A 19273-nucleotide genomic window follows, 5' to 3' on the forward strand; every position below is an offset into this window, starting at 1 on the left:
ATAGGTAAACCAGAATCTGATGGCAATTAGGGAAATCAAAATTTTGAGTGTGCAACCCTAGGGAAAATGGACTGAACGATCTTGATACTTCTTATTTTTTATTTTGTCCTCAATATCATTAGTCACATTACATAAGTGGACAATGCTGTACTTAATAATGAGATATCCACTAATATTATGTAGGTACATTTACATAATTACATGTATAATAATTATACATATTAGTTTTATATGTATTTTAGACATATTATTATTTACACATACCTATATTTGTTTAAATCATTATCATTATGCCATGTCAAAATATGGATGTCGTGGCCATATCGTAGATTTGATCATTTCATGATATAATCGATCATTTCGTGAAATGGTCGCATTTCATGAAATGGTTGAATGTCTATTGGCCACATCATGATGTGGTTTGAGCAGATCAATGATAAGAAATCGTTTCTCGATATGGCCAACTAAACGTGAGGTTTTTTCATGAAATTATCAAAATTATTTGATCATATCGTAAAATAGTTACATTAATTATTGGTAGACGCGCTGCAAGCGCTGTGTTTATGTGATAAGATGGCGGCCGCTGGCGAAAATTTAATTATTTGCAGTTAAAAACTTCATAATTCGTTTAATTACAATATGAAGAAAGTCATAGCAAAGAATTTAGACGAAGAGGTTCGAGTACTATGGAAAATGCGGATATCTTATATTGAAGAAAAAATGCGTCTAAAATCCTACACATAACTATATTTACGTAATATCCTACTATATTATTATCATTGTTTCTTTTTTAAAAAGCGATTCGCTACTGGCACTCGCCCGCGGCTGCTGCCGCGGCACGCTCGCTTTGCTCGCTCGGCTCGTGCGTTGTTTATTAAAGTCTAACCTAACCTAACCTAACTGTTTTCTATTGCAAAAACCATTCGCTTCTGGCATTCACCGGCCGCTGCCGCGGCACTAACTTAAATGACAATAAACAAGTTCTTAAAAGATTCTGAATTTTTTAAATATTTTATGGACTCTCTATATTTTATACGATCTGGCCAAATGTGGATGACCAAATCGTGAAACATTGACGATTTAACGATCTGATCAAACTATGTTGGCCATTTCATGAAATGCGACCATTTCGTGAAATGATCAATCATTTCATGAAATGAGCAAATCTACGATATGGCCACGACATGGATATAATGATAATGCAGATCAAATCTAGATTGCTTATAATTTTTTTTAAAATAAAACAAAAATAAAATAAAACTATGTTTATTTTCGTAAGTATTAACAGATACACACATTATAAAGTTGACTTGGACAGCTTAGACTTGACGAATAGCCGTATTGGAAACTCATGTAATAAGTTTTCATAAAATTATATTGTAATCAACAAAAAATATTATAGTTACCTACTTATAATATTTTTAATTAAAAGTATCAAAACGGGTAAGTCAAATTTACCAATAAAATCTTCAAAATTGAAAATTGTTATATTTCTGACTTCTGACCCTTCTTCATCGAATATTTTTCTATACACATTGTAAACAACACCTCTTGCTTGTGATCGCAGCCGCTTTTTCGACATGTTCGAAGATTTTTTAGACAAAATCCTAAAAATTATTCATCAACTGCGAAGAAGACAAATAATTTGACAACCAATTTGATAGTTGTCAAAGTTGCCACATGAAATTCTTTTATTTTATAAATATAAATATGCCATCAGATTCTGGTAGACCTATAGAGGACCTAGAGGGTTATCCGAATCACCCCCATGTATGTTATGCGATTTTTCGTATTTTCGGAGTTATGACGTTTTTTTCAATTTTTCACCTATCGCCGAGTACGATGATATTTTCACACATGCTGACGTCAATAATTGCGGAAGATGCTTGATTTTTTTTGTGTGCTAAGCTGAAAGATAGGCCAATTCAATATGGTAACATTTACTATCGTTAGATCTTTTAATGGAATAAAAAAAAGAATTAAATGGCAAGAAAGATAAAATTACCCAGTATGTTCACCACTCTTGAAGTGGTGAACATACTGGGTAATTTTGGGTAATATTTTGCCCGTAAAAAATAAAATCACATAAAAAAAGTTTTCCGTTTGACTTTTAAAAATTTGCTCTATCTACCAGATAGCTACCCTGAAAATTTAATTTTATTATTCAGAAGGCTTCCTGAGGCTCAATCGAAAAATTTAAATCTAAATGTGGTATGACGGAAGAAGGGCCCAAAGGCTATTTTTAAACAGAGTGACGTCAGCAATTCTGACGTCACCATCATCAGAGCAGGCGCTCATACTCGAAGAAAAACGCCTGTGGGTATTTTTACTGCCTTTTTAATCTACGTCTAAATTATAGAGAGAGCTCCGAACGCTCCAACGGCCGGCGAGTGAATGTGCTCTGTGCTATGGCTCTGTGCCGTCGGACGATCGCATTTAAAGCAAACTATGACTCACAAGAATTAGTTTGAGTGTTGCCACTTGAATTTTTACAATGAATTTTTATCATTTTTAACAAAGATTAATTATTTCGTTAATTTAATTATTTCATTAGTGGTTTATTAATGAATCAACCACTTATTTAAAAAGATCAAAGTAAACTTTAGCTAGTTATAATTATTTAGTAGTTTGAGGGTAGTCGTTTATCGTCGTTGCGCCGACAGGTAAGTTCAAAAATTGAATTAACATGATGATCATTAAAACCAATAAATAGGTATTTAATTACCAGAAATTTTTAAAATAACCCCGCTGTTGCTCAATGCAAGTGCGACATCACCGTAAAAAGTTGTCTTTTAAATGTCTGAATGCCCTTTTATCATTTTTAATGGTTTCTTCTGCTACTATGAATTTCCGGGTTATTTCGTCCAAATTGTGGCAGTCTCTCGTCTTTGTAGTATCCCCACGGAAAAAAATCAATAGGGTTTTATGTCCGGGGACCGTGCAGGCCAGGCTAAAGGGCAAAGATACCCTGAAAGATGGATTGGTCGTTGCAGCCTGCGCATGCGCCGGTGACGCCTGTCGCCTGCCTTAAAGCCTGGCCTCCACGGTCCCTCGACCTAAACCCCATTGATTTGTTTCAATGGGAATACTAAAAAGACCTCGGCTACTTGAGAGAATGCCACAATTTGTGTGCATGAGTGACAATATCATCGTACTCGGCGATAGGTGAAAAATTGAAAAAAACGTCATAACTCCGAAAATACGAAAAATCGCATGACATACATGGGGGTGATTCGGATAGCCCTCTAGGTCCTCTACCTCTCAGCTTCCGTTCATCACTACTTTTTGGTACACCCTGTATATGAACATGACAAGCGCCGATAAGCGCTTATAAGTTTCAAGCTTTCTTTCTGAATACGCCCTATACCGGCGACACAGATAATATACATAATACTATAATAACACAACCAGCACAATGACAGCTCACCAAACTTGGCCCCCGCAAATTTTTTACACCCTTTTTGAAATGTACATTCACATTATAAATTTATAAATTATAAATTTATAAATTCCATAGCCATTCCGGGGCGGATGCCTGACCAACTCAGCCACTCGTGACCCGCCAGAGCAATCGAATTTATTCTATTCTTTATAAATTTATTTTTAGCATTTGAATGCCATAAAACCAAAAATATAAATTCTACATTCACATTATTTAAAAATTGCAAATTAAACAATAAAACGCAATTAAATGTTCGAACAAACGTTATTTATTGAAGAACAAACGATACTAAATGTTAATAAACTACTCAATATTGGAAAAAATATTAATAATTTTGAATGGGGGGCCAACCAAACAGTATATTTTTATTTTATTTAGGGCCGATTTTTCAATGCTTGGATAAAACTTATTCGTCGAATAATGTATAAAACTACCATTTTAAAAACGTATTCTAATTGCCCGTATTTGACAGTTTACGTGACATTTTGATATTATCGTGTAATACTTTATTGGACGGATAAGTCTTATCCAAGCATTGAAAAATCGGCTCTTAATGTTAATAAACAATTTACGAACAAACAATTGTTTATAGCAAACAATTAAGAACCAACCATAAACTAATAATAATAATAATAAGGGCGTAGGGATGTGACGACCCCATCGCCCACGGTTGGAATATCTATTGTCTACGTGACAATAGATATTCCACCCGTGCAATCAGTCAACCCGCAGGACACCTTGTGGCGGGGTGTCGGGGAGTAGCGACCCCGCGGGAACCGAGTGCTCCCGGGGGAGGCCCCTGTCTTCATCTCCGGCTTGCCTTCACCGGCCGGTCGGAGTGAAGCCTGACGAGGACAGGACCCCCGCCTCTGGCTTGCCTTTACCGGCCGGCCAGAGTGGAGTCGCGAGAGCTTTTAGCTCGAAGGGTGGATGCGAAGCGTAAGTGGCGAGTGGGCACGTGATGCTGGACCCTCAGGGAGCGCGTGATCGTAGTTTAAAGTCCAGGGACGCCTCTCCACCCTTAGCTGCTCACAATATGTTGCCCCCTTGTCGCACTATTGCAGCGACTTATTTCGGGGGCCCATACAGTGAGAGGGCGAGTCACCACCTGCCAACAATTTTTTGCTATATCTTAGTAGAAAGGCAGGTGCCATAGTCTTCCATAGTCCTTAATTCCGGTCCATTAACATCCCATTCCATAGCCCAGTTTATTTTATTCCCTTATCTTGCAATAGTCCTACATCGGCCGCGGACTGCCTAGGGCTGTATCTCTATAGTGCAGTCATGGGCAGGCTGCGGCTGGTGTCCCACAACACATTAAAATTCTCGAAAGGGCCTCTGCGTGTTGGATCCGTGTCCCCACGTAAGCCTTCCAAAGATCCGGGTACCGTCCTTCTGGTGGTACCCGAGTATTATGGAACAGAGAAACATAATAATAATTTAAAACTAAAAAAAAAAAATTGCGGGGGCCAGGGTTTGGTGAGCCCACAATGTCCAGTGACGTGTTCGAATATGCATGGCACCACAGATCTACGGCAGCAAGAAGCTTATATTATCTTGCTTATATCGAATACACTGGAGATTTCAGTATGAACATTAACTTGTAACAAGAAAATATGACATGGAATGACGCCTGTATGTTTTTTTATTCCTTTCACACCTACTTGCCAAGTTAGGTGTGAAAGGGATAAAAAAACATACAGGCGTAATTCAAGGTCATATTTTCTTGTTACAAGTTAATGTTCATACTGAAATCTCCAGTGTACTATACAGGGTGTCCCACTGTTGGTATACTAAGCTCAAAGGAGGTTATAGTTTTGCATACGCTGAGTACGTAAAAAATAATTAAAAAATTCCAGACGCATTTTTTTTTCAAATAGATGAATTCTTAAAACTTTATGTGTACACCCATAACAAGCGAGCCGCCCAACATTGCCACCAGCACGTGATCTATCGTTTAAGATTATGTTTTCATAGATAAAATGCTCATATTAGAGAAGCGGTATATACCGGCTGCGCGAAGCTAGAGAAGAAAACATGGATTTTCAGGAAAAATTTAGCAAAAAATTTTGGACGTAATTTTTTTTAAAAGTATTTTTTACGTGATCAGTGTATGCAAAACTACAAGTTCCTTCGCGCTTAGTATACCAATAGTGGGACACCCTGTATATGTATAATGACCATGGACCTAAAAAAAGAATTCTTTTTTTTAGGTCCATACCGTTATCACGTCTTATCACATTCATAGGTCTTCATAGGTAATATTCTTTACTTACAAAAAAAATATTATTATTATTAGTTTTTTAATTAATTTTATGACCTTCAGCTTAATTCAGTGTTGACCATAGCTAAGTTTAGTTATAGTTCAATAAACATGGATATAATATCTTCAGTATTGTGCATTTTGGCGCCCCATACCATGAAACGCTTGGTTAAATTATTATTTTTTTTATAGTGTAGTATGAAGTATCTCGCCTTGCCTTGCCATTTCCATTTGGCTTTTATTTAATTTATTAATATAGGAATAACAAGATCCCTTCCAGAAAGAGTTAGAGAAGCCAAGTTTTTCAAATTCATAAATTCAAATTTATTTATTTGCCAAAATGAATGTAGCAGCGTTGTTAACCGTTTACTAAGTGGAGTGCGCAAAGTTTGAAATTTCAATAAATGTAATATGTAAGGTAGGTGTTAACATTTTATTCAAGTTAAATAATAAATAATGGAAGTGCTTTATATATTTCATTATAATGTGATGTTGCGTAGGATGTGATAATGGAGTAGGTACCAGCTTTATCGTCATATAGTGCCGTAATTTCAATTTGTAATATCTTAGATAGATCATAGAGGACTAGTTTAACGATTTTTACATAAGGCCCGTCGCTCATGGAGCTACTCAAAAATGACTGAACTAATCAGTAATTACGATTACAAACCAGTTACAAATTGTATCTCGCATACAACGCTACTCAAGTTATAAGGTTTCAGTCACTTGTCAATGTTTGCTCGTTCATTTTTATCATAAAAACCAAAGAAACTCGGGAAACCAGTAGCGTGGAGACCGGCACGACGCGTCGCGCGTGATTAGTTGCTAACGCGTTACTCACCAGTTAGTAACTAGTCGCGTCGTGTGCGAATCTCCATAGAACATGTATGGGCTGTGACGCTCAGGCAACTCGTTAGTAATTTGAGTTTGTGACTAGTTCTTTTTGAGTAGCTCCATGAGCGAAGGGCCTTAGGTTTTTGCTTAGGGTTTTTGTAAGTAATTTTTGATGAAGGGACAGGAATAAATGAAGATAAAATAATGTTTCGGGCGTAAAAAACATTTTTATTATGATAGATAGTTATTTTTTTACACTTTTTAACCCACCCAAGTGTGTCATTGATTTTAGAGCGAACAACGACTTTATATTTGATGCAAACTGGGTCGTTCTGCAATCTGCATTTTATATTATGTCTGCGCTATATACCTAAGGTATTGATTGGATTGCATAATATTTTCCTTGTGAGGTTAACTAAAATAACATATTACTCGAGAGAAAATAAAAACCTTTATTCTTTAATCTTACAAACTAAATAATAATCAGGTTGTAAGGAAATTAACGTAGGTAAATTAGGTAATCAAAACAATAAGCTTATTTCAAGGGAATTAGAAAAAATTAGGAAAAATTGAAAAGATTGCGCCCCGAGTGGTTGTGTGGTGCGTCGCTGACCACTGCCACCCAATCCCGTCAATCTCGAACGGGATCTCGTCATATGATGCGTCAGGATTGATCCCGAAAAATTACACGAGATCTCGCGAGATCGGGATCCCGCGGGATCGGGATTGCATTCCCTAACAATAACACTTAGGCCCTTCGCTCATGGAGCTACTCAAAAATGATTGAACTAATCAGTAATTACGATAACAAACCAGTTACAAATTGTATCTCGCATACAACGCTACTCAAGTTATAAGGTTTCAGTCACTTGTCAATGTTTGCTCGTTCATTTTTATCATAAAAAACAAAGAAACTCGGGAAACCAGTAGCGTGGAGACCGGCACGACGCGTCGCGCGTGATTGGTTGCTAACGCGTTACTTACCAGTTAGTAACTAGTCGCGTCGTGTGCGAATCTCCATAGAACATGTATGGGCTGCGACGCTCAGGCAACTCGTTAGTAATTTGAGTTTGTGACTAGTTCTTTTTGAGTAGCTCCATGAGCGAAGGGCCATAGAAAACAAAAGTTACCAAAAGTCACTCTGTCTTCACTAAAAATGTCCTTAAGGCCCTTCGCTCATGGAGCTACTCAAAAAGAACTAGTCACAAACTCAAATTACTAACGAGTTGCCTGAGCGTCACAGCCCATACATGTTCTATGGAGATTCGCACACGACGCGACTAGTTACTAACTGGTGAGTAACGCGTTAGCAACAAATCACGCGCGACGCGTCGTGTCGGTCTCCACGCTACTGGTTTCCCGAGTTTCTTTGTTTTTTATGATAAAAATGAACGAGCAAACATTGACAAGTGACTGAAATCTTATAACTTGAGTAGCGTTGTATGCGAGATACAATTTGTAACTGGTTTGTAATCGTAATTACTGATTAGTTCAGTCATTTTTGAGTAGCTCCATGAGCGAAGGGCCTAAATAATTTGGAACGTTTAGATCTGTTAGGCGCGGGACATATTATACAAGCGGCGCGGCGCGCATCGGGCGCACTGCGGGCGTGCATCGGGTGCACTATTGGCATTTTGTATGAAATAATTTTGGAAAGGCGGCGCAACCGTGGCACAACCGTGGCGTGCCGTCTCGACGCCTGTCCAAAATTCTTTCATACAAAATGTATAAGAAGGACGTGGTGCAAAACAGATTCAAGAGGTGCGCTTATGGCACGCCCGCGCCCGCGCCGCTTGTGTTTGACCCGCGCCTTAGAGGCTTACTTTTTAAATAATAAAAACCCAACAGTTGCATTGGAATGGTACAGGAATAAATACCCAATGCGACATGTACCGACGTGAAAAGTAATTGCGAATCTTGTAAAAATCTAGCAGAAAGTGGCTCATTTAAGAAAAGCTTGACACGTCCGCGTCGTTCACGCGTATTGAATGAGAATACGGTGATAGCAATTTTAGCACTTGTGGAAGCATATCTCGAAATTTCTTCAAGACAAGTTGCCGTCGAAGTTGGTTGTTCGCACTGGATAGTTTTAAAAACATGGAAGAAATACGGCTACAAATGCTACCGCCATGGGCGATTAGTCCAAGCATTGCAATCTGGGGACTATGCACGCAGAGTTGCATTTTGCAGATGGTTAGGTACGGGGTAAATTTAGTAGAGATAGTGATTTTATGAATAACATTTTATGGACGGATGAATCCAATTTCTCAAATAACGGTATGTACAAGTCCGAAGAAACCATCATTACTGGTCCACTGAAAATCCCCTGAGATTCAGGGAAACACATAACCAAATCCGATTCTCATTTAATTGTTGGTGTGGTGTAAGGTCCAATCAAGTGGTATTGGTACAGATTTACGAAGGCACCCTGAACTCCGAAATCTACAACAACACCATTTTGCCAAATCTTGAGGATGTATTAGACGATTTACCACTGTCAGAATTGCGAAAAATTTATTTTCAGCAAGATGGTGCTCCACCTCACAACAGTCTTCAAACGCGCTCATACCTAAATGAACAATTTGGGGCACAATGGATTGGCACACATGGTCCCATAGAGTGGCCGCCCCGTAGCCCCGACTTGACACCTCTAGATTTTTTCATCTGGGGTTATGTAAAGAATGAAATTTATAAAAGATCATACAACAATGCTCAAGAACTAAAAGATTCACTTTCTGCAATACTTTACGGAATTCACCCAAATAAGTTGTCGGCTGCTACGCGCTCAGTAGTAAAACGAACAAACCTATGTTTACGTCAAAACGGTGACAACTTTGAGCATCTCATATCATAAGTTTTATGTAAATTATTTCAGAAATTCTGGAATTATCACCACTTTAAATGTTGTTTTTTGTTATTATTTTGTTATTTTTTATTTTCTTTGACAACCGTTTAATTAAATTAATGTTTCTTCTTAGGTATTATCAGTATGTGTTTTAATAATCAGAAACAAAAAATATTGAAGCCTGCAAATCTCTTTGGAGTTTTCTATTAGCGCATTTGTTGAATCACTTATTTTCTTAGTGAATGTGTGGAAATAGTTTTTCGCGATTTCTGACTTTTCTAGTACTCATACCTCAGTTGGTCTTTTAGAGTGTTTTGATCCCCATGAGAAACTTTATCGATTGGCATCAAAAAAAATTTTTTTTAAAACTGCCGATTTCCTTGCTGACCGTACATTTTTTGAATGCAGATTAAAATTTCTCAAGGATTTAAGGATAGTCTCCTAAGAACGTTTTCATGTAGCTACAACGGTTAAGGTACCTGCCCTTCATGCCCCATCTTAACCTTCCATCCTGTATATATATGTATATAAAATTCCAAGGTGACTGATATAGTGATCTATCAACGCACAGCCCAAACCACTGGACGTATCGGGCTGAAATTTGGCATGCAGGTAGATGTTAGGACGTAGGCATCAGCTAAGAAAGGATTTCTCGAAATTCTTGCGGGAACGGGGAAAAACGGGGATGCACGTACAAAGTCGCGGGCGGAAGCTAGTTTCTAATAAAACCATTTTGTTTAATATTTTTAACGCTTCCACAACACTATTTTATTACTCATCAACATCACTTTAATGCTACAGTTGTTGTTTTTGACATTAGTTTTACTCTATACAATTACGAGCAGCAGTAATAGGTTTTCAGTGATCACGAGTCTTCAAAAACTTTTTATACTACCATTGAGAAAGTAAATCGAAGTCCGTTAACCGTTGTAAAACAAATCCCCGCTTTTTAGTTTTTTTCTTATCTTTATCCTTTTCGGATTCTTTTTCTAATTGTTGAACTGTTTCTTTCTTTGTTGGTTTCGTACCACTTTCCGCTTCTTTCATTTTTTTTATCTCACAGTCCAAATCAAATGGACATTCGTCTGCGGAATATATAGGCATCATAATAACAGGTACGTAATTGGATTTACCACCGGAATCTCTCTGCAAGAAGGAACAATCATTTCTACCACTATGTTGCTATGCTATTTCATTTAGGTACGTAGGAGAGGATGCTATCTTACTTGGTTTTCTGAGGCACACTGGCAGCAGTAGCTCTGTGCTGCGGAAATCGCTTTGGATTTCACTAAATGTTGAACAATAGTCTTGAGCCGCTCTTCATCGAGGTCCCCTGGCTTACAATTTTCCCATTTGCCATTTGGATTCATCTGTACTAACACTGGTGCAGAAACATCTAAAGCGTCAAATCCTGGTTGCTTTAGAGGTCTGGAAAATGACAATTCAACAAGCTCAATCAGCTCAATGTACGTTTCGTGAAATATTTATTTATAGATAATTACCTACTTATTAATTAAACTTACATGTTAGCAACTTTTGACAAAATATTTTTATCATTACCCATTATTGTAGGTTTTTTTATAGGTTTTTGAAATAAATATACAGAAACTTAGAATTTTGTACTTACAAACTTTTACAATGTCGTAGTGACAGCAATTTTTTTCTTTAGATGCCACCAATGTTTATTTTCAAAATTGAGATTTTTTTAAGTTTATATAGGTAAGGACATGGGAAGGACTGTGTAGGGACCGTATGTCGGAGGTACCTAGTGTATTTAAATAAATAATTTATCTTTATAAATGGACCCCATGGACGTCTTGATCGATGAGTCATCGTTACTATGAGCAAACTGAACAAGGCAGGCTCGAATATATTCGGTGTCCCACCATCAGGAATCTACGAATATGGTCGGTGGTGTATTGTCCGTAATATATATTATTTTTTTTATCCTTCGTTTAAACGATCTTGCCTACTTCAAAAAAAACACATATTATATTTTTCATTTCAACTTTGCAATTATACCTACCCAATTAGAATCATGTAACATGTTCCATACCACAACACCTTACTCGTTAGTTAGCCTATCATCTCCTATCATCTAATATCTAATATGGTATGGATGTATGGATGTATGGATGTTTGTTACTCTTTCACGTAAAAACTACTGAACCGATTACAATGAAATTTAGCACACATATAGAGGGTAACTTGGATTAACACATAGGATAGGTTTTATCCCGGAAATCCCACGGGAACGGGAACTATGCGGGTTTTCCTTTGCAAACGCGGGCGAAGCCGCGGGCGGAAATCTAGTAATATAATAAATTGTTCATAGTGTCGAATAATGAAATAAACAATGTAAGTATGGAGTACCCATAGAAATCTAAATAACAAGGCAAAAGAAGTCGTAGAATATTTACAAGTATTACGAGTGTCACCATAGTAATCGAAATAACAATGAATGACACAGTCGAAACATTCTTATTATCACGTCTACGGTCTAACACAATTAATATCAACCTTATTTCTATGTTTATGTTCAAAGTTATATCTATTGAAAGTTGACAACCTCTGTTGTAGAAAAGCCGAATTTTTGCGTATTGGAGCAAAAATAAACAATTAGTTTTTAATAATTAATGAATATAAATAAACATAGTTACATGAAAGCTTTATAAATGAAACTTTCATTTGTTGTTAGTTAGGTTCCTACCTACTGATAGTATATATTTTAAAGGTTCCCAAGACCCAAATAGGTAGGTAACTATGTATGTATATTTGTTTTAAATCTAGTTTCTGTGGTAGGTATTTTAGAGATTTCTAAACTTACAACAATTCATCTATTAAACAGATTATTCCTACGAAAATGTATTGTTATCACTTGAGTAGGTAACTATACACCAACGTGCAATAATCTCATTTGAATAAAACATTAGATAAGCTTCGATCAACAAATTTATTACATCTTTCCATGCACAGTTCAATTTGATTTCCATATAATTTACCACTGAGATAAAAGATCGAAGTCAGTGTGTCTACTAAGAAGCCACGGCTTTGGTTTGTTGAGTGGTCCGCCTCCCCGTTTCAGTTCTGCTGATTTACCCTTTGGTGTCTTCTTACATGAATGCCAAATAAACCTGAAAACAAAACAATTATTATATTGCAAGCTTATATTATTTTTATTTATGTATTTTTTACGGCCAGCGTTTATATGCAGCGTCGTTTTTAAATTTAATACAGTGCCATCTGTCGCTCAGTGTTGAAACTACGGACGGATGATTGATGAAAAATGATTTATTACAGCGCTTCCTAGCGGATTCATGATGTAACATTACTATTCGGTACTTGAATGATATTACTGTGAAAAGATGGCGCCACTCGTCTGTCGTAGCATTGATCAATTGATATATATGTCGTGGTCATATCGTAGATTTGATCATTTCATGATATGAGTGGCCATTTCACGAAATGGTCGCATATCGTGAAATGGCCAATTTAGTTTGGCCACATCATGATGTGGTTTGGGCAGATCAATGATAAGAAATCGTTTCACGATATGGCCAATTAACGCACGGTTTTTTCATGAAATGATCAAAATTATTTGATCATATCGTAAAATAGTTACATTAATCGTTGGTAGAGGCGCTGCAAGCTCTGTGTTTATGTGATAAGATGGCGGCGGCTGGCGAAAATTAAATAATTCGCAGTTAAAAACTTCATAATTCGTTTAATAACAATATTATGAAGAAAGTCATAGCAAAGAATTTACGACGAAGAGGTACGAGTACTATGGAAAATGTGGATATCTTATATGTATTTAAGAAAAAATGCGACTTAAATAAAATAATTAAAGAAACTACTACTATATTATTATAATTGTTTGTTTTTTAAAAAGCGATCCGCTTCTGGCACTCGCCGGCCGCTGCCGCGGCACGCTCGCTTTGCTCGCTCGGCTCGTGCGTTGTTTATCAAAGTCTAACCTAACCTAACCTAACTGTTTTCTATTGCAAAAACGATTCGCTTCTGGCATTCACTTTAATGACATTAAACAAGTTTTTAGAATATAGTTATTCTGAATTTTTTTAATATTTCATGGACTCTTTATATTTTATACGATCTGGCCAAATGTGGATGACCAAATCGTGAAACGTTGACGATTTAACGATCTGATCAAACTATGTTGGCCATTTCACGATATGCGACCATTTCGTGAAATGGCCACTCATATCATGAAATGATCAAATCTACGATATGACCACGACATATATATATTTTGGACGTTTTATACAGCCAAAGGTCGAAAAGTTGACTTGATCTGCTACATGAAAAGCCAAAAGCACTAACCAATAATAATAATTAATTAACAAAAATTGCTTAATTGATTATGAATATACCTATTATATATTTTGTAATCAAAGTCAAATCATTTCTTCCACAAATGCTTCCACATTTCTTTAGTCTTCAAAAGTTTATCTATGGCACAGTCTATGGTACTATTTATGTACGGCACTTTTTTATTAAATAATGAATTATTTTTTATTTCACGTGTATTTTAGATTTGTATTTTTTTTAATTTACTACTTATTACCATGGACCAATATTACTAAATAGAGGTTGTATTATATGAGCCACTTTTTACGGGATATATCTATACTAATATTATAAAGCTGAAGAGTTTGTTTGTTTGTTTGTTTGTTTGTTTGAACGCGCTAATCTCGAGAACTACTGGTCCGATTTGAAAAATTCTTTCGGTGTTAGATAGCTTATTTATCGAGGAAGGCTATAGGCGATAAATCTTCACGCTACGACCAACAGGAGAGGAGCCACGGGGGTGAAACTGCGCGGAGCGCCGAGCGGCTAGTTAAAAAATAAATTTACCTAGGCGTCTTTATGGTCTGATTATGGACTGGACATTTGAACTCCCAATCTGGTAGTTGTAGAATGTAGATGATTTCCTCCTCCTCCTCAGAATCTTTCTTCTTATCTGATTCCGTTTTCGCATATGGCTACAACACACAATCCATTAATATTTATAACCAATCATTAAAATACAAAAAGTATATCAACTTTTTGATCAGCGTTGTTTAAATTATATGTTTTCCAATAAACCCTTCAAGATAGAACCCTAAAAGATTTAAAAATATTAAATAATTATTAATCGAACTATTAAAACAATGACAAATGAGGATATATCGTTAGTATACAACAGTGTAAGTCACTGAAACGAGATAGGTACTGTGGGCGCATAAAAGCTAAGCTAACTATGTAATAAAGGTATATATAAATAAAGAAAAGCTTATAGTAAAATCCTTCAAATTTGTAGATCGGTACATGACTGATTGTTACCTACCTATATAAAAAATATATCTAATATGGACTAGTCCAATCAACCTTTATCTATCTACTGCAAGATGGACGATAGATAGGTATATGTGGGGTTAAATTCAATTTCATTTTTAAGAAATACCACTCCGTAATAAAAATAAAAGTCGTGTTTGTTAAACCACTTATAACTCAATAATGGTTGAATGATTTTTGATGACTTTAGTTTGTTCGCTTACATTTATACAATAATACCTAATTATTTGAAAACTAGATTTCCGCCCGCGGCTTCGCCCGCGAAAACCCGCATGAACTTTGCGGGTTGCGTTTGAGGGATTTCCGAAGACCAAATTTCCTTGTAATCGGTTCAGTAGTTTTTACGTGAAAGAATAACAATAATATCCATCCATCCATCCTCACAAATTTTCGCGTTTATATTAGTATTATAGATACTTACTTAGATAAATTATTATAGATAATAGATTTCATGCTGTCAAAAAGGAATTCCTAAGCGGAACCGTGGCGTGAAACTAGCAGATAATTTTAAAACTTACAAAGACACTAGGCGCAGAAATAGCCTCGCCGGGATCCAGAAATCCGTCAAGTATCTGCTGGTTGATTTTGTACTTCCTGGCCAAGTTGAAGTGTTTCACATCTTCTTGAGTCATAGGAAAGGTGATCAGAGGTCGCCTGCGAAGCAACAATGAAATTGAATGATTCCAAATAATTTTCAACAAAATAAGGTACCTACTTAGTGAAATAATTTGCAAGAAAATCTTATAAGAAAATAGTATAAACTATAAAATAATTGTCACAACTCATAAAAATGCATGTTTGACTTTCTTGCTCTAATTAAAAGTCTTTATCAAAATTTTAGGATATCAGCTTAACTTTTGCAGCGAAAATAAAATGGGAATAGAAAGGTCCATTATATCATAATATCTATTATTGAGATTAGACGGTCAGCATTTTGTTTTGTCAAACGTTTATTACGCGAAAACCACGAGAGCAAGCCGCGGGCAAATAATATGTAAGCTATGAGCATAATTTATTAGTATAATACTCGATATATCGAAGAAATATTATTGCCAAAGCGCAATTGAATGGAATTAAATGCACTCAAAGCATCCTTCATATCCCAATTTAGAAACCTTTATTTCATTTTTAAAGACCTATACAATGATTTGTCGTTTAATTCCATATTCGCGATTTTTACCCTGTTTAAGTCAATTTGATTAAATTCTGTTCCATTTTGATGATCTATGGTAAACATTTGGTTTACAACAATAGATCGACTTTGTAATGGGCGATAATGTTTCTGGGAACTTTAAATATGTTATCAACTCTGCAACATGCAGTGTTACTTACCAGCTACACATTGATAAGTTTGCTATTACACAAATTTATAGATGCCGTGAATACGAGGCTTTATTTATTATGACTTTTACCTGAATGGATCTAGATACAGGGCCCGTTGTGGCAGCTTGAAATGTTTCTTAATATAGTCTTCATCTAGAAGCTGGAAGCCCGAATCGGGCGCGGTGGCTGGGCGGGGTCTCGTCGAGCTCTCGGGGCGCGAGTCGTCGCGTGGCACCAAGCAGATCAGAGGCAGGCCGGACTTGGCCGCGCTGCTCCCGGCAGCGCCAGTGCACGCGCAACAACTGGGGAATGGGGACCTTTAGTATAACACTAGCTGACTCGACAGACGTCGTCCTGTCTTCGCGCAAACTGTCAAACCCTTGAAGTTGATAATAATATTATAACGAACACAACAATAAAGATATCGAAACAGGGCCCGTAGACAAAGTAACAATTAAAAAACGATAACGAAGTTAGAAAAGGAAAAATGTATGGGATTGACATTAGATAGACCACGTGATCTAACGCGGCGTATGTCAATCCCATACATTTTTGCCTTTTCTAACTTCGTTATCGTTTTTTAATTGTTACTTTGTCTAAGGCCCCAGGTCCAGCTATTCACGCGTGATGTTATGACCAAGAGAAATAGGGAATCTTTTTTCAGGAAAAAAACTAGTAGGTATTTAGTACGTAAACGTTTACGCAGCACATGCAACGGAAGCTTTTAAAAGGATTTTTTTCCGCTTTTGCAACGTTTTTTATTAACGCTCCTAGTGATCGTAGCGTGATATTTATACATATAAGTAGCTTTTATAGCCTTCCGCGATAAATTCGAACCAGTAGCTCCTGAGATGAGCGGTTTTAACCAAATAAACGAACACAATAAATTGAAAAGTTTATAGTTGTCATACTATAGATTTATTATTATTGGGAGGGATTGTACGCCTTCTTGTCCAGTTGTTCACTACAAGAAGTAGACGTACTATGCGCTGTTGGGTGGAGATAAATTAAATGTTAAAATTATTAAATTGGTTAAAATGATTGGTTTATTTAGCAAGATTGATTTGATATTATCACCGGTATTTACAAGTTATCTGTATCCGCCCTATGAAGCTAACTGCTACGTCAGTGTGAATTGGTACATATTTCCTACATTTTTTTCCACCTTTTTTATGCTTTTTTCTTTAAGCTAAGAGTGGGATGCTTTAATATAATTTAAGATTTCTTACCTGGCCATTTTTGTAGTGTCTTTTTTTTTCTATGAAAAAAATTTAAACACTCTAAAGTAATATCATTTTTTAGTGTATTTTTAAAAATCTTTTGGTCATATTTACATTTTTAATTTTTAACTGACGGACCGATAAAATTCTGGTAATGACACCATGCTTAGTTTTTTATGTCATTATTTTTTGAATTTAGCTAAATATAAAAAAGGTTGCACATGATTGAAAGAAACAGAAAGAAATTTAGAAAAGGTGTTTTTCTTTAATAATATATACACACCGGCACAATTAGCGGAACAGAAAAAAAAGTGAGACTATGAGATAATAACGCATATTTTTGACGAAAATGTAATTAGACACAAACTAACAAATTGATTAACATCTTTTAGAAAAGTCTTCGTTATTTTTTATTGAAAAAATAAAGAAATTTGAAATAAGTGAATTTTTTATATAATTATGAACCATCACAAAAAATAAAAAAAGTACCTATGCATTAAATGATTTAACAATAAAATTAAAGCAAAATTAATATCGAGTGTTTCCCCCTCTTGCTCTGATTACGGTTTTCATTCGTCTGGGCATGCTACAGATTATGTTATCGATGATTTCTTGAGGCAACCGCTCCCACTTCTCAAGTAATGCGTTTTCAAGTTCATTCAGATTGTTGGGGGCTGGCATTCTGGATTTAACCCTTCTTTTTAGCAAGTCCCAGACATGCTCTATTGGATTCATATTGGGGGAATTTGCTGGCCACTGCATCACCGGTATACCTACGTGGCTCAGATATGCCTGTATCGATTGTGCTCTATGAGTACGAGCATTATCTTGCATTAGAATAAAGTCGTCACCAATAAATGGGGCAAATGGTACAACATGTTCTTCTAAAATGTCTCTGATGTATCGATCTGCTGTCATGGTCCCTCCTGTGACTATCACTAACTCCGTGCGAGCTCCCAAACATATCCCTCCCCAAACCATAATCGAGCCGCCACCATAAGCCACTGTGTGTTCAAAATTAGACTGTATGTGGCGTTCTCCTTTGCGTCTCCATATTCGCTGTCTCCCATCGATCTGTTTTAAAAGAACTCTGCACTCATCAGTAAAGAGAACCTGCTGCCATTCGTTCAAATCCCAGACGATATTCTCGCACATCGGTTTGTGTTCCGCTAATTGTGCCGGTGTGTGTATTATGTAGAATTAAAATTTAATCATTTATCTATCGCATATATAGGTACCTTACAACCAAAATTATACCGTAACAACTCATTATTACCTTTGACTACTATAATATTAGATATTATATCAACAGTCATCCCTCTACATAATGTTCTGCTCACGTTCTGCTACGCTCGTAGTACCTAAGCTACGTAGGCGTAAATAATGTTCACATAAAATTACGTAAATAGTTTAAAAGTCTCGTGAGGCTTTTAATTAATATATTATACGTTTTGTATATAAAATTTAAGAAATCTCATGTATCTTTATAAAACAAAATGTCTGCACGTGGAGACAATCAACAAAATTAATCAACATTAAAATAGAAACCTATCCGATTCCTATTTAAACAAGTAAGTATTAAGCAATTGAGCTCAGTGTTGCGTATTGTTTGATAACTTTCAGTTGACTTAAACGGAGGGAACAAACATGCAATACTACGTAGTATGTACAATATTACTTTTCATACGGACTACGGAGTACAGACGATGAATTTTATCCGCCGCATGAACGCCGCGAGCTGCGAACAAACATCGGAAAGTTTCTCGCGCACGCCAATATTAATACAAGCTAATCTGAAGCTTGATGAAACGTGATTGGGCACCAAATTGCGTACAGAAATAAAGAGAGGTGGCGCGGTACAGGCGGGCGTGCGCTCTGCAAACGATACACTATTTATCGCTCCCGGCTACGACTTTATTGCTGTGAGGTTTCGTCTTTCTTACTATTTATTACCGATCTTTTCTGTTTACTGAACGACATTTTACTATCGT

At 36.3% G+C, this 19273-nt stretch overlaps 2 protein-coding genes across 2 annotated transcripts; both read right to left on the reverse strand.

Moving 5' to 3' along the window:
• Positions 1–10275: 10275 nt before the first annotated feature.
• On the reverse strand, positions 10276–10948 carry LOC149491270 (uncharacterized). The gene is made up of 3 exons (XM_089699300.1): positions 10908–10948; positions 10611–10812; positions 10276–10530 (listed from the first exon to the last, which is right to left on the reverse strand). Exons 1-3 carry the CDS (start codon positions 10946–10948, stop codon positions 10276–10278), a joined length of 498 nt encoding a protein of 165 aa, XP_089555426.1.
• Positions 10949–12382: 1434 nt separating this feature from the next.
• On the reverse strand, positions 12383–18437 carry LOC149491271 (uncharacterized). The gene is made up of 5 exons (XM_089700233.1): positions 17914–18437; positions 16152–16364; positions 15258–15393; positions 14260–14387; positions 12383–12518 (listed from the first exon to the last, which is right to left on the reverse strand). Exons 1-5 carry the CDS (start codon positions 18435–18437, stop codon positions 12383–12385), a joined length of 1137 nt encoding a protein of 378 aa, XP_089556359.1.
• Positions 18438–19273: the final 836 nt, after the last annotated feature.

This window comes from Colias philodice, chromosome 1 (genome assembly GCF_061535455.1).
Source record: "Colias philodice isolate Cphi_HAF_F1 chromosome 1, ilColPhil1 Martin Lab GWU primary, whole genome shotgun sequence".
NCBI classification, from domain to species: Eukaryota; Metazoa; Arthropoda; class Insecta; order Lepidoptera; family Pieridae; genus Colias; species Colias philodice.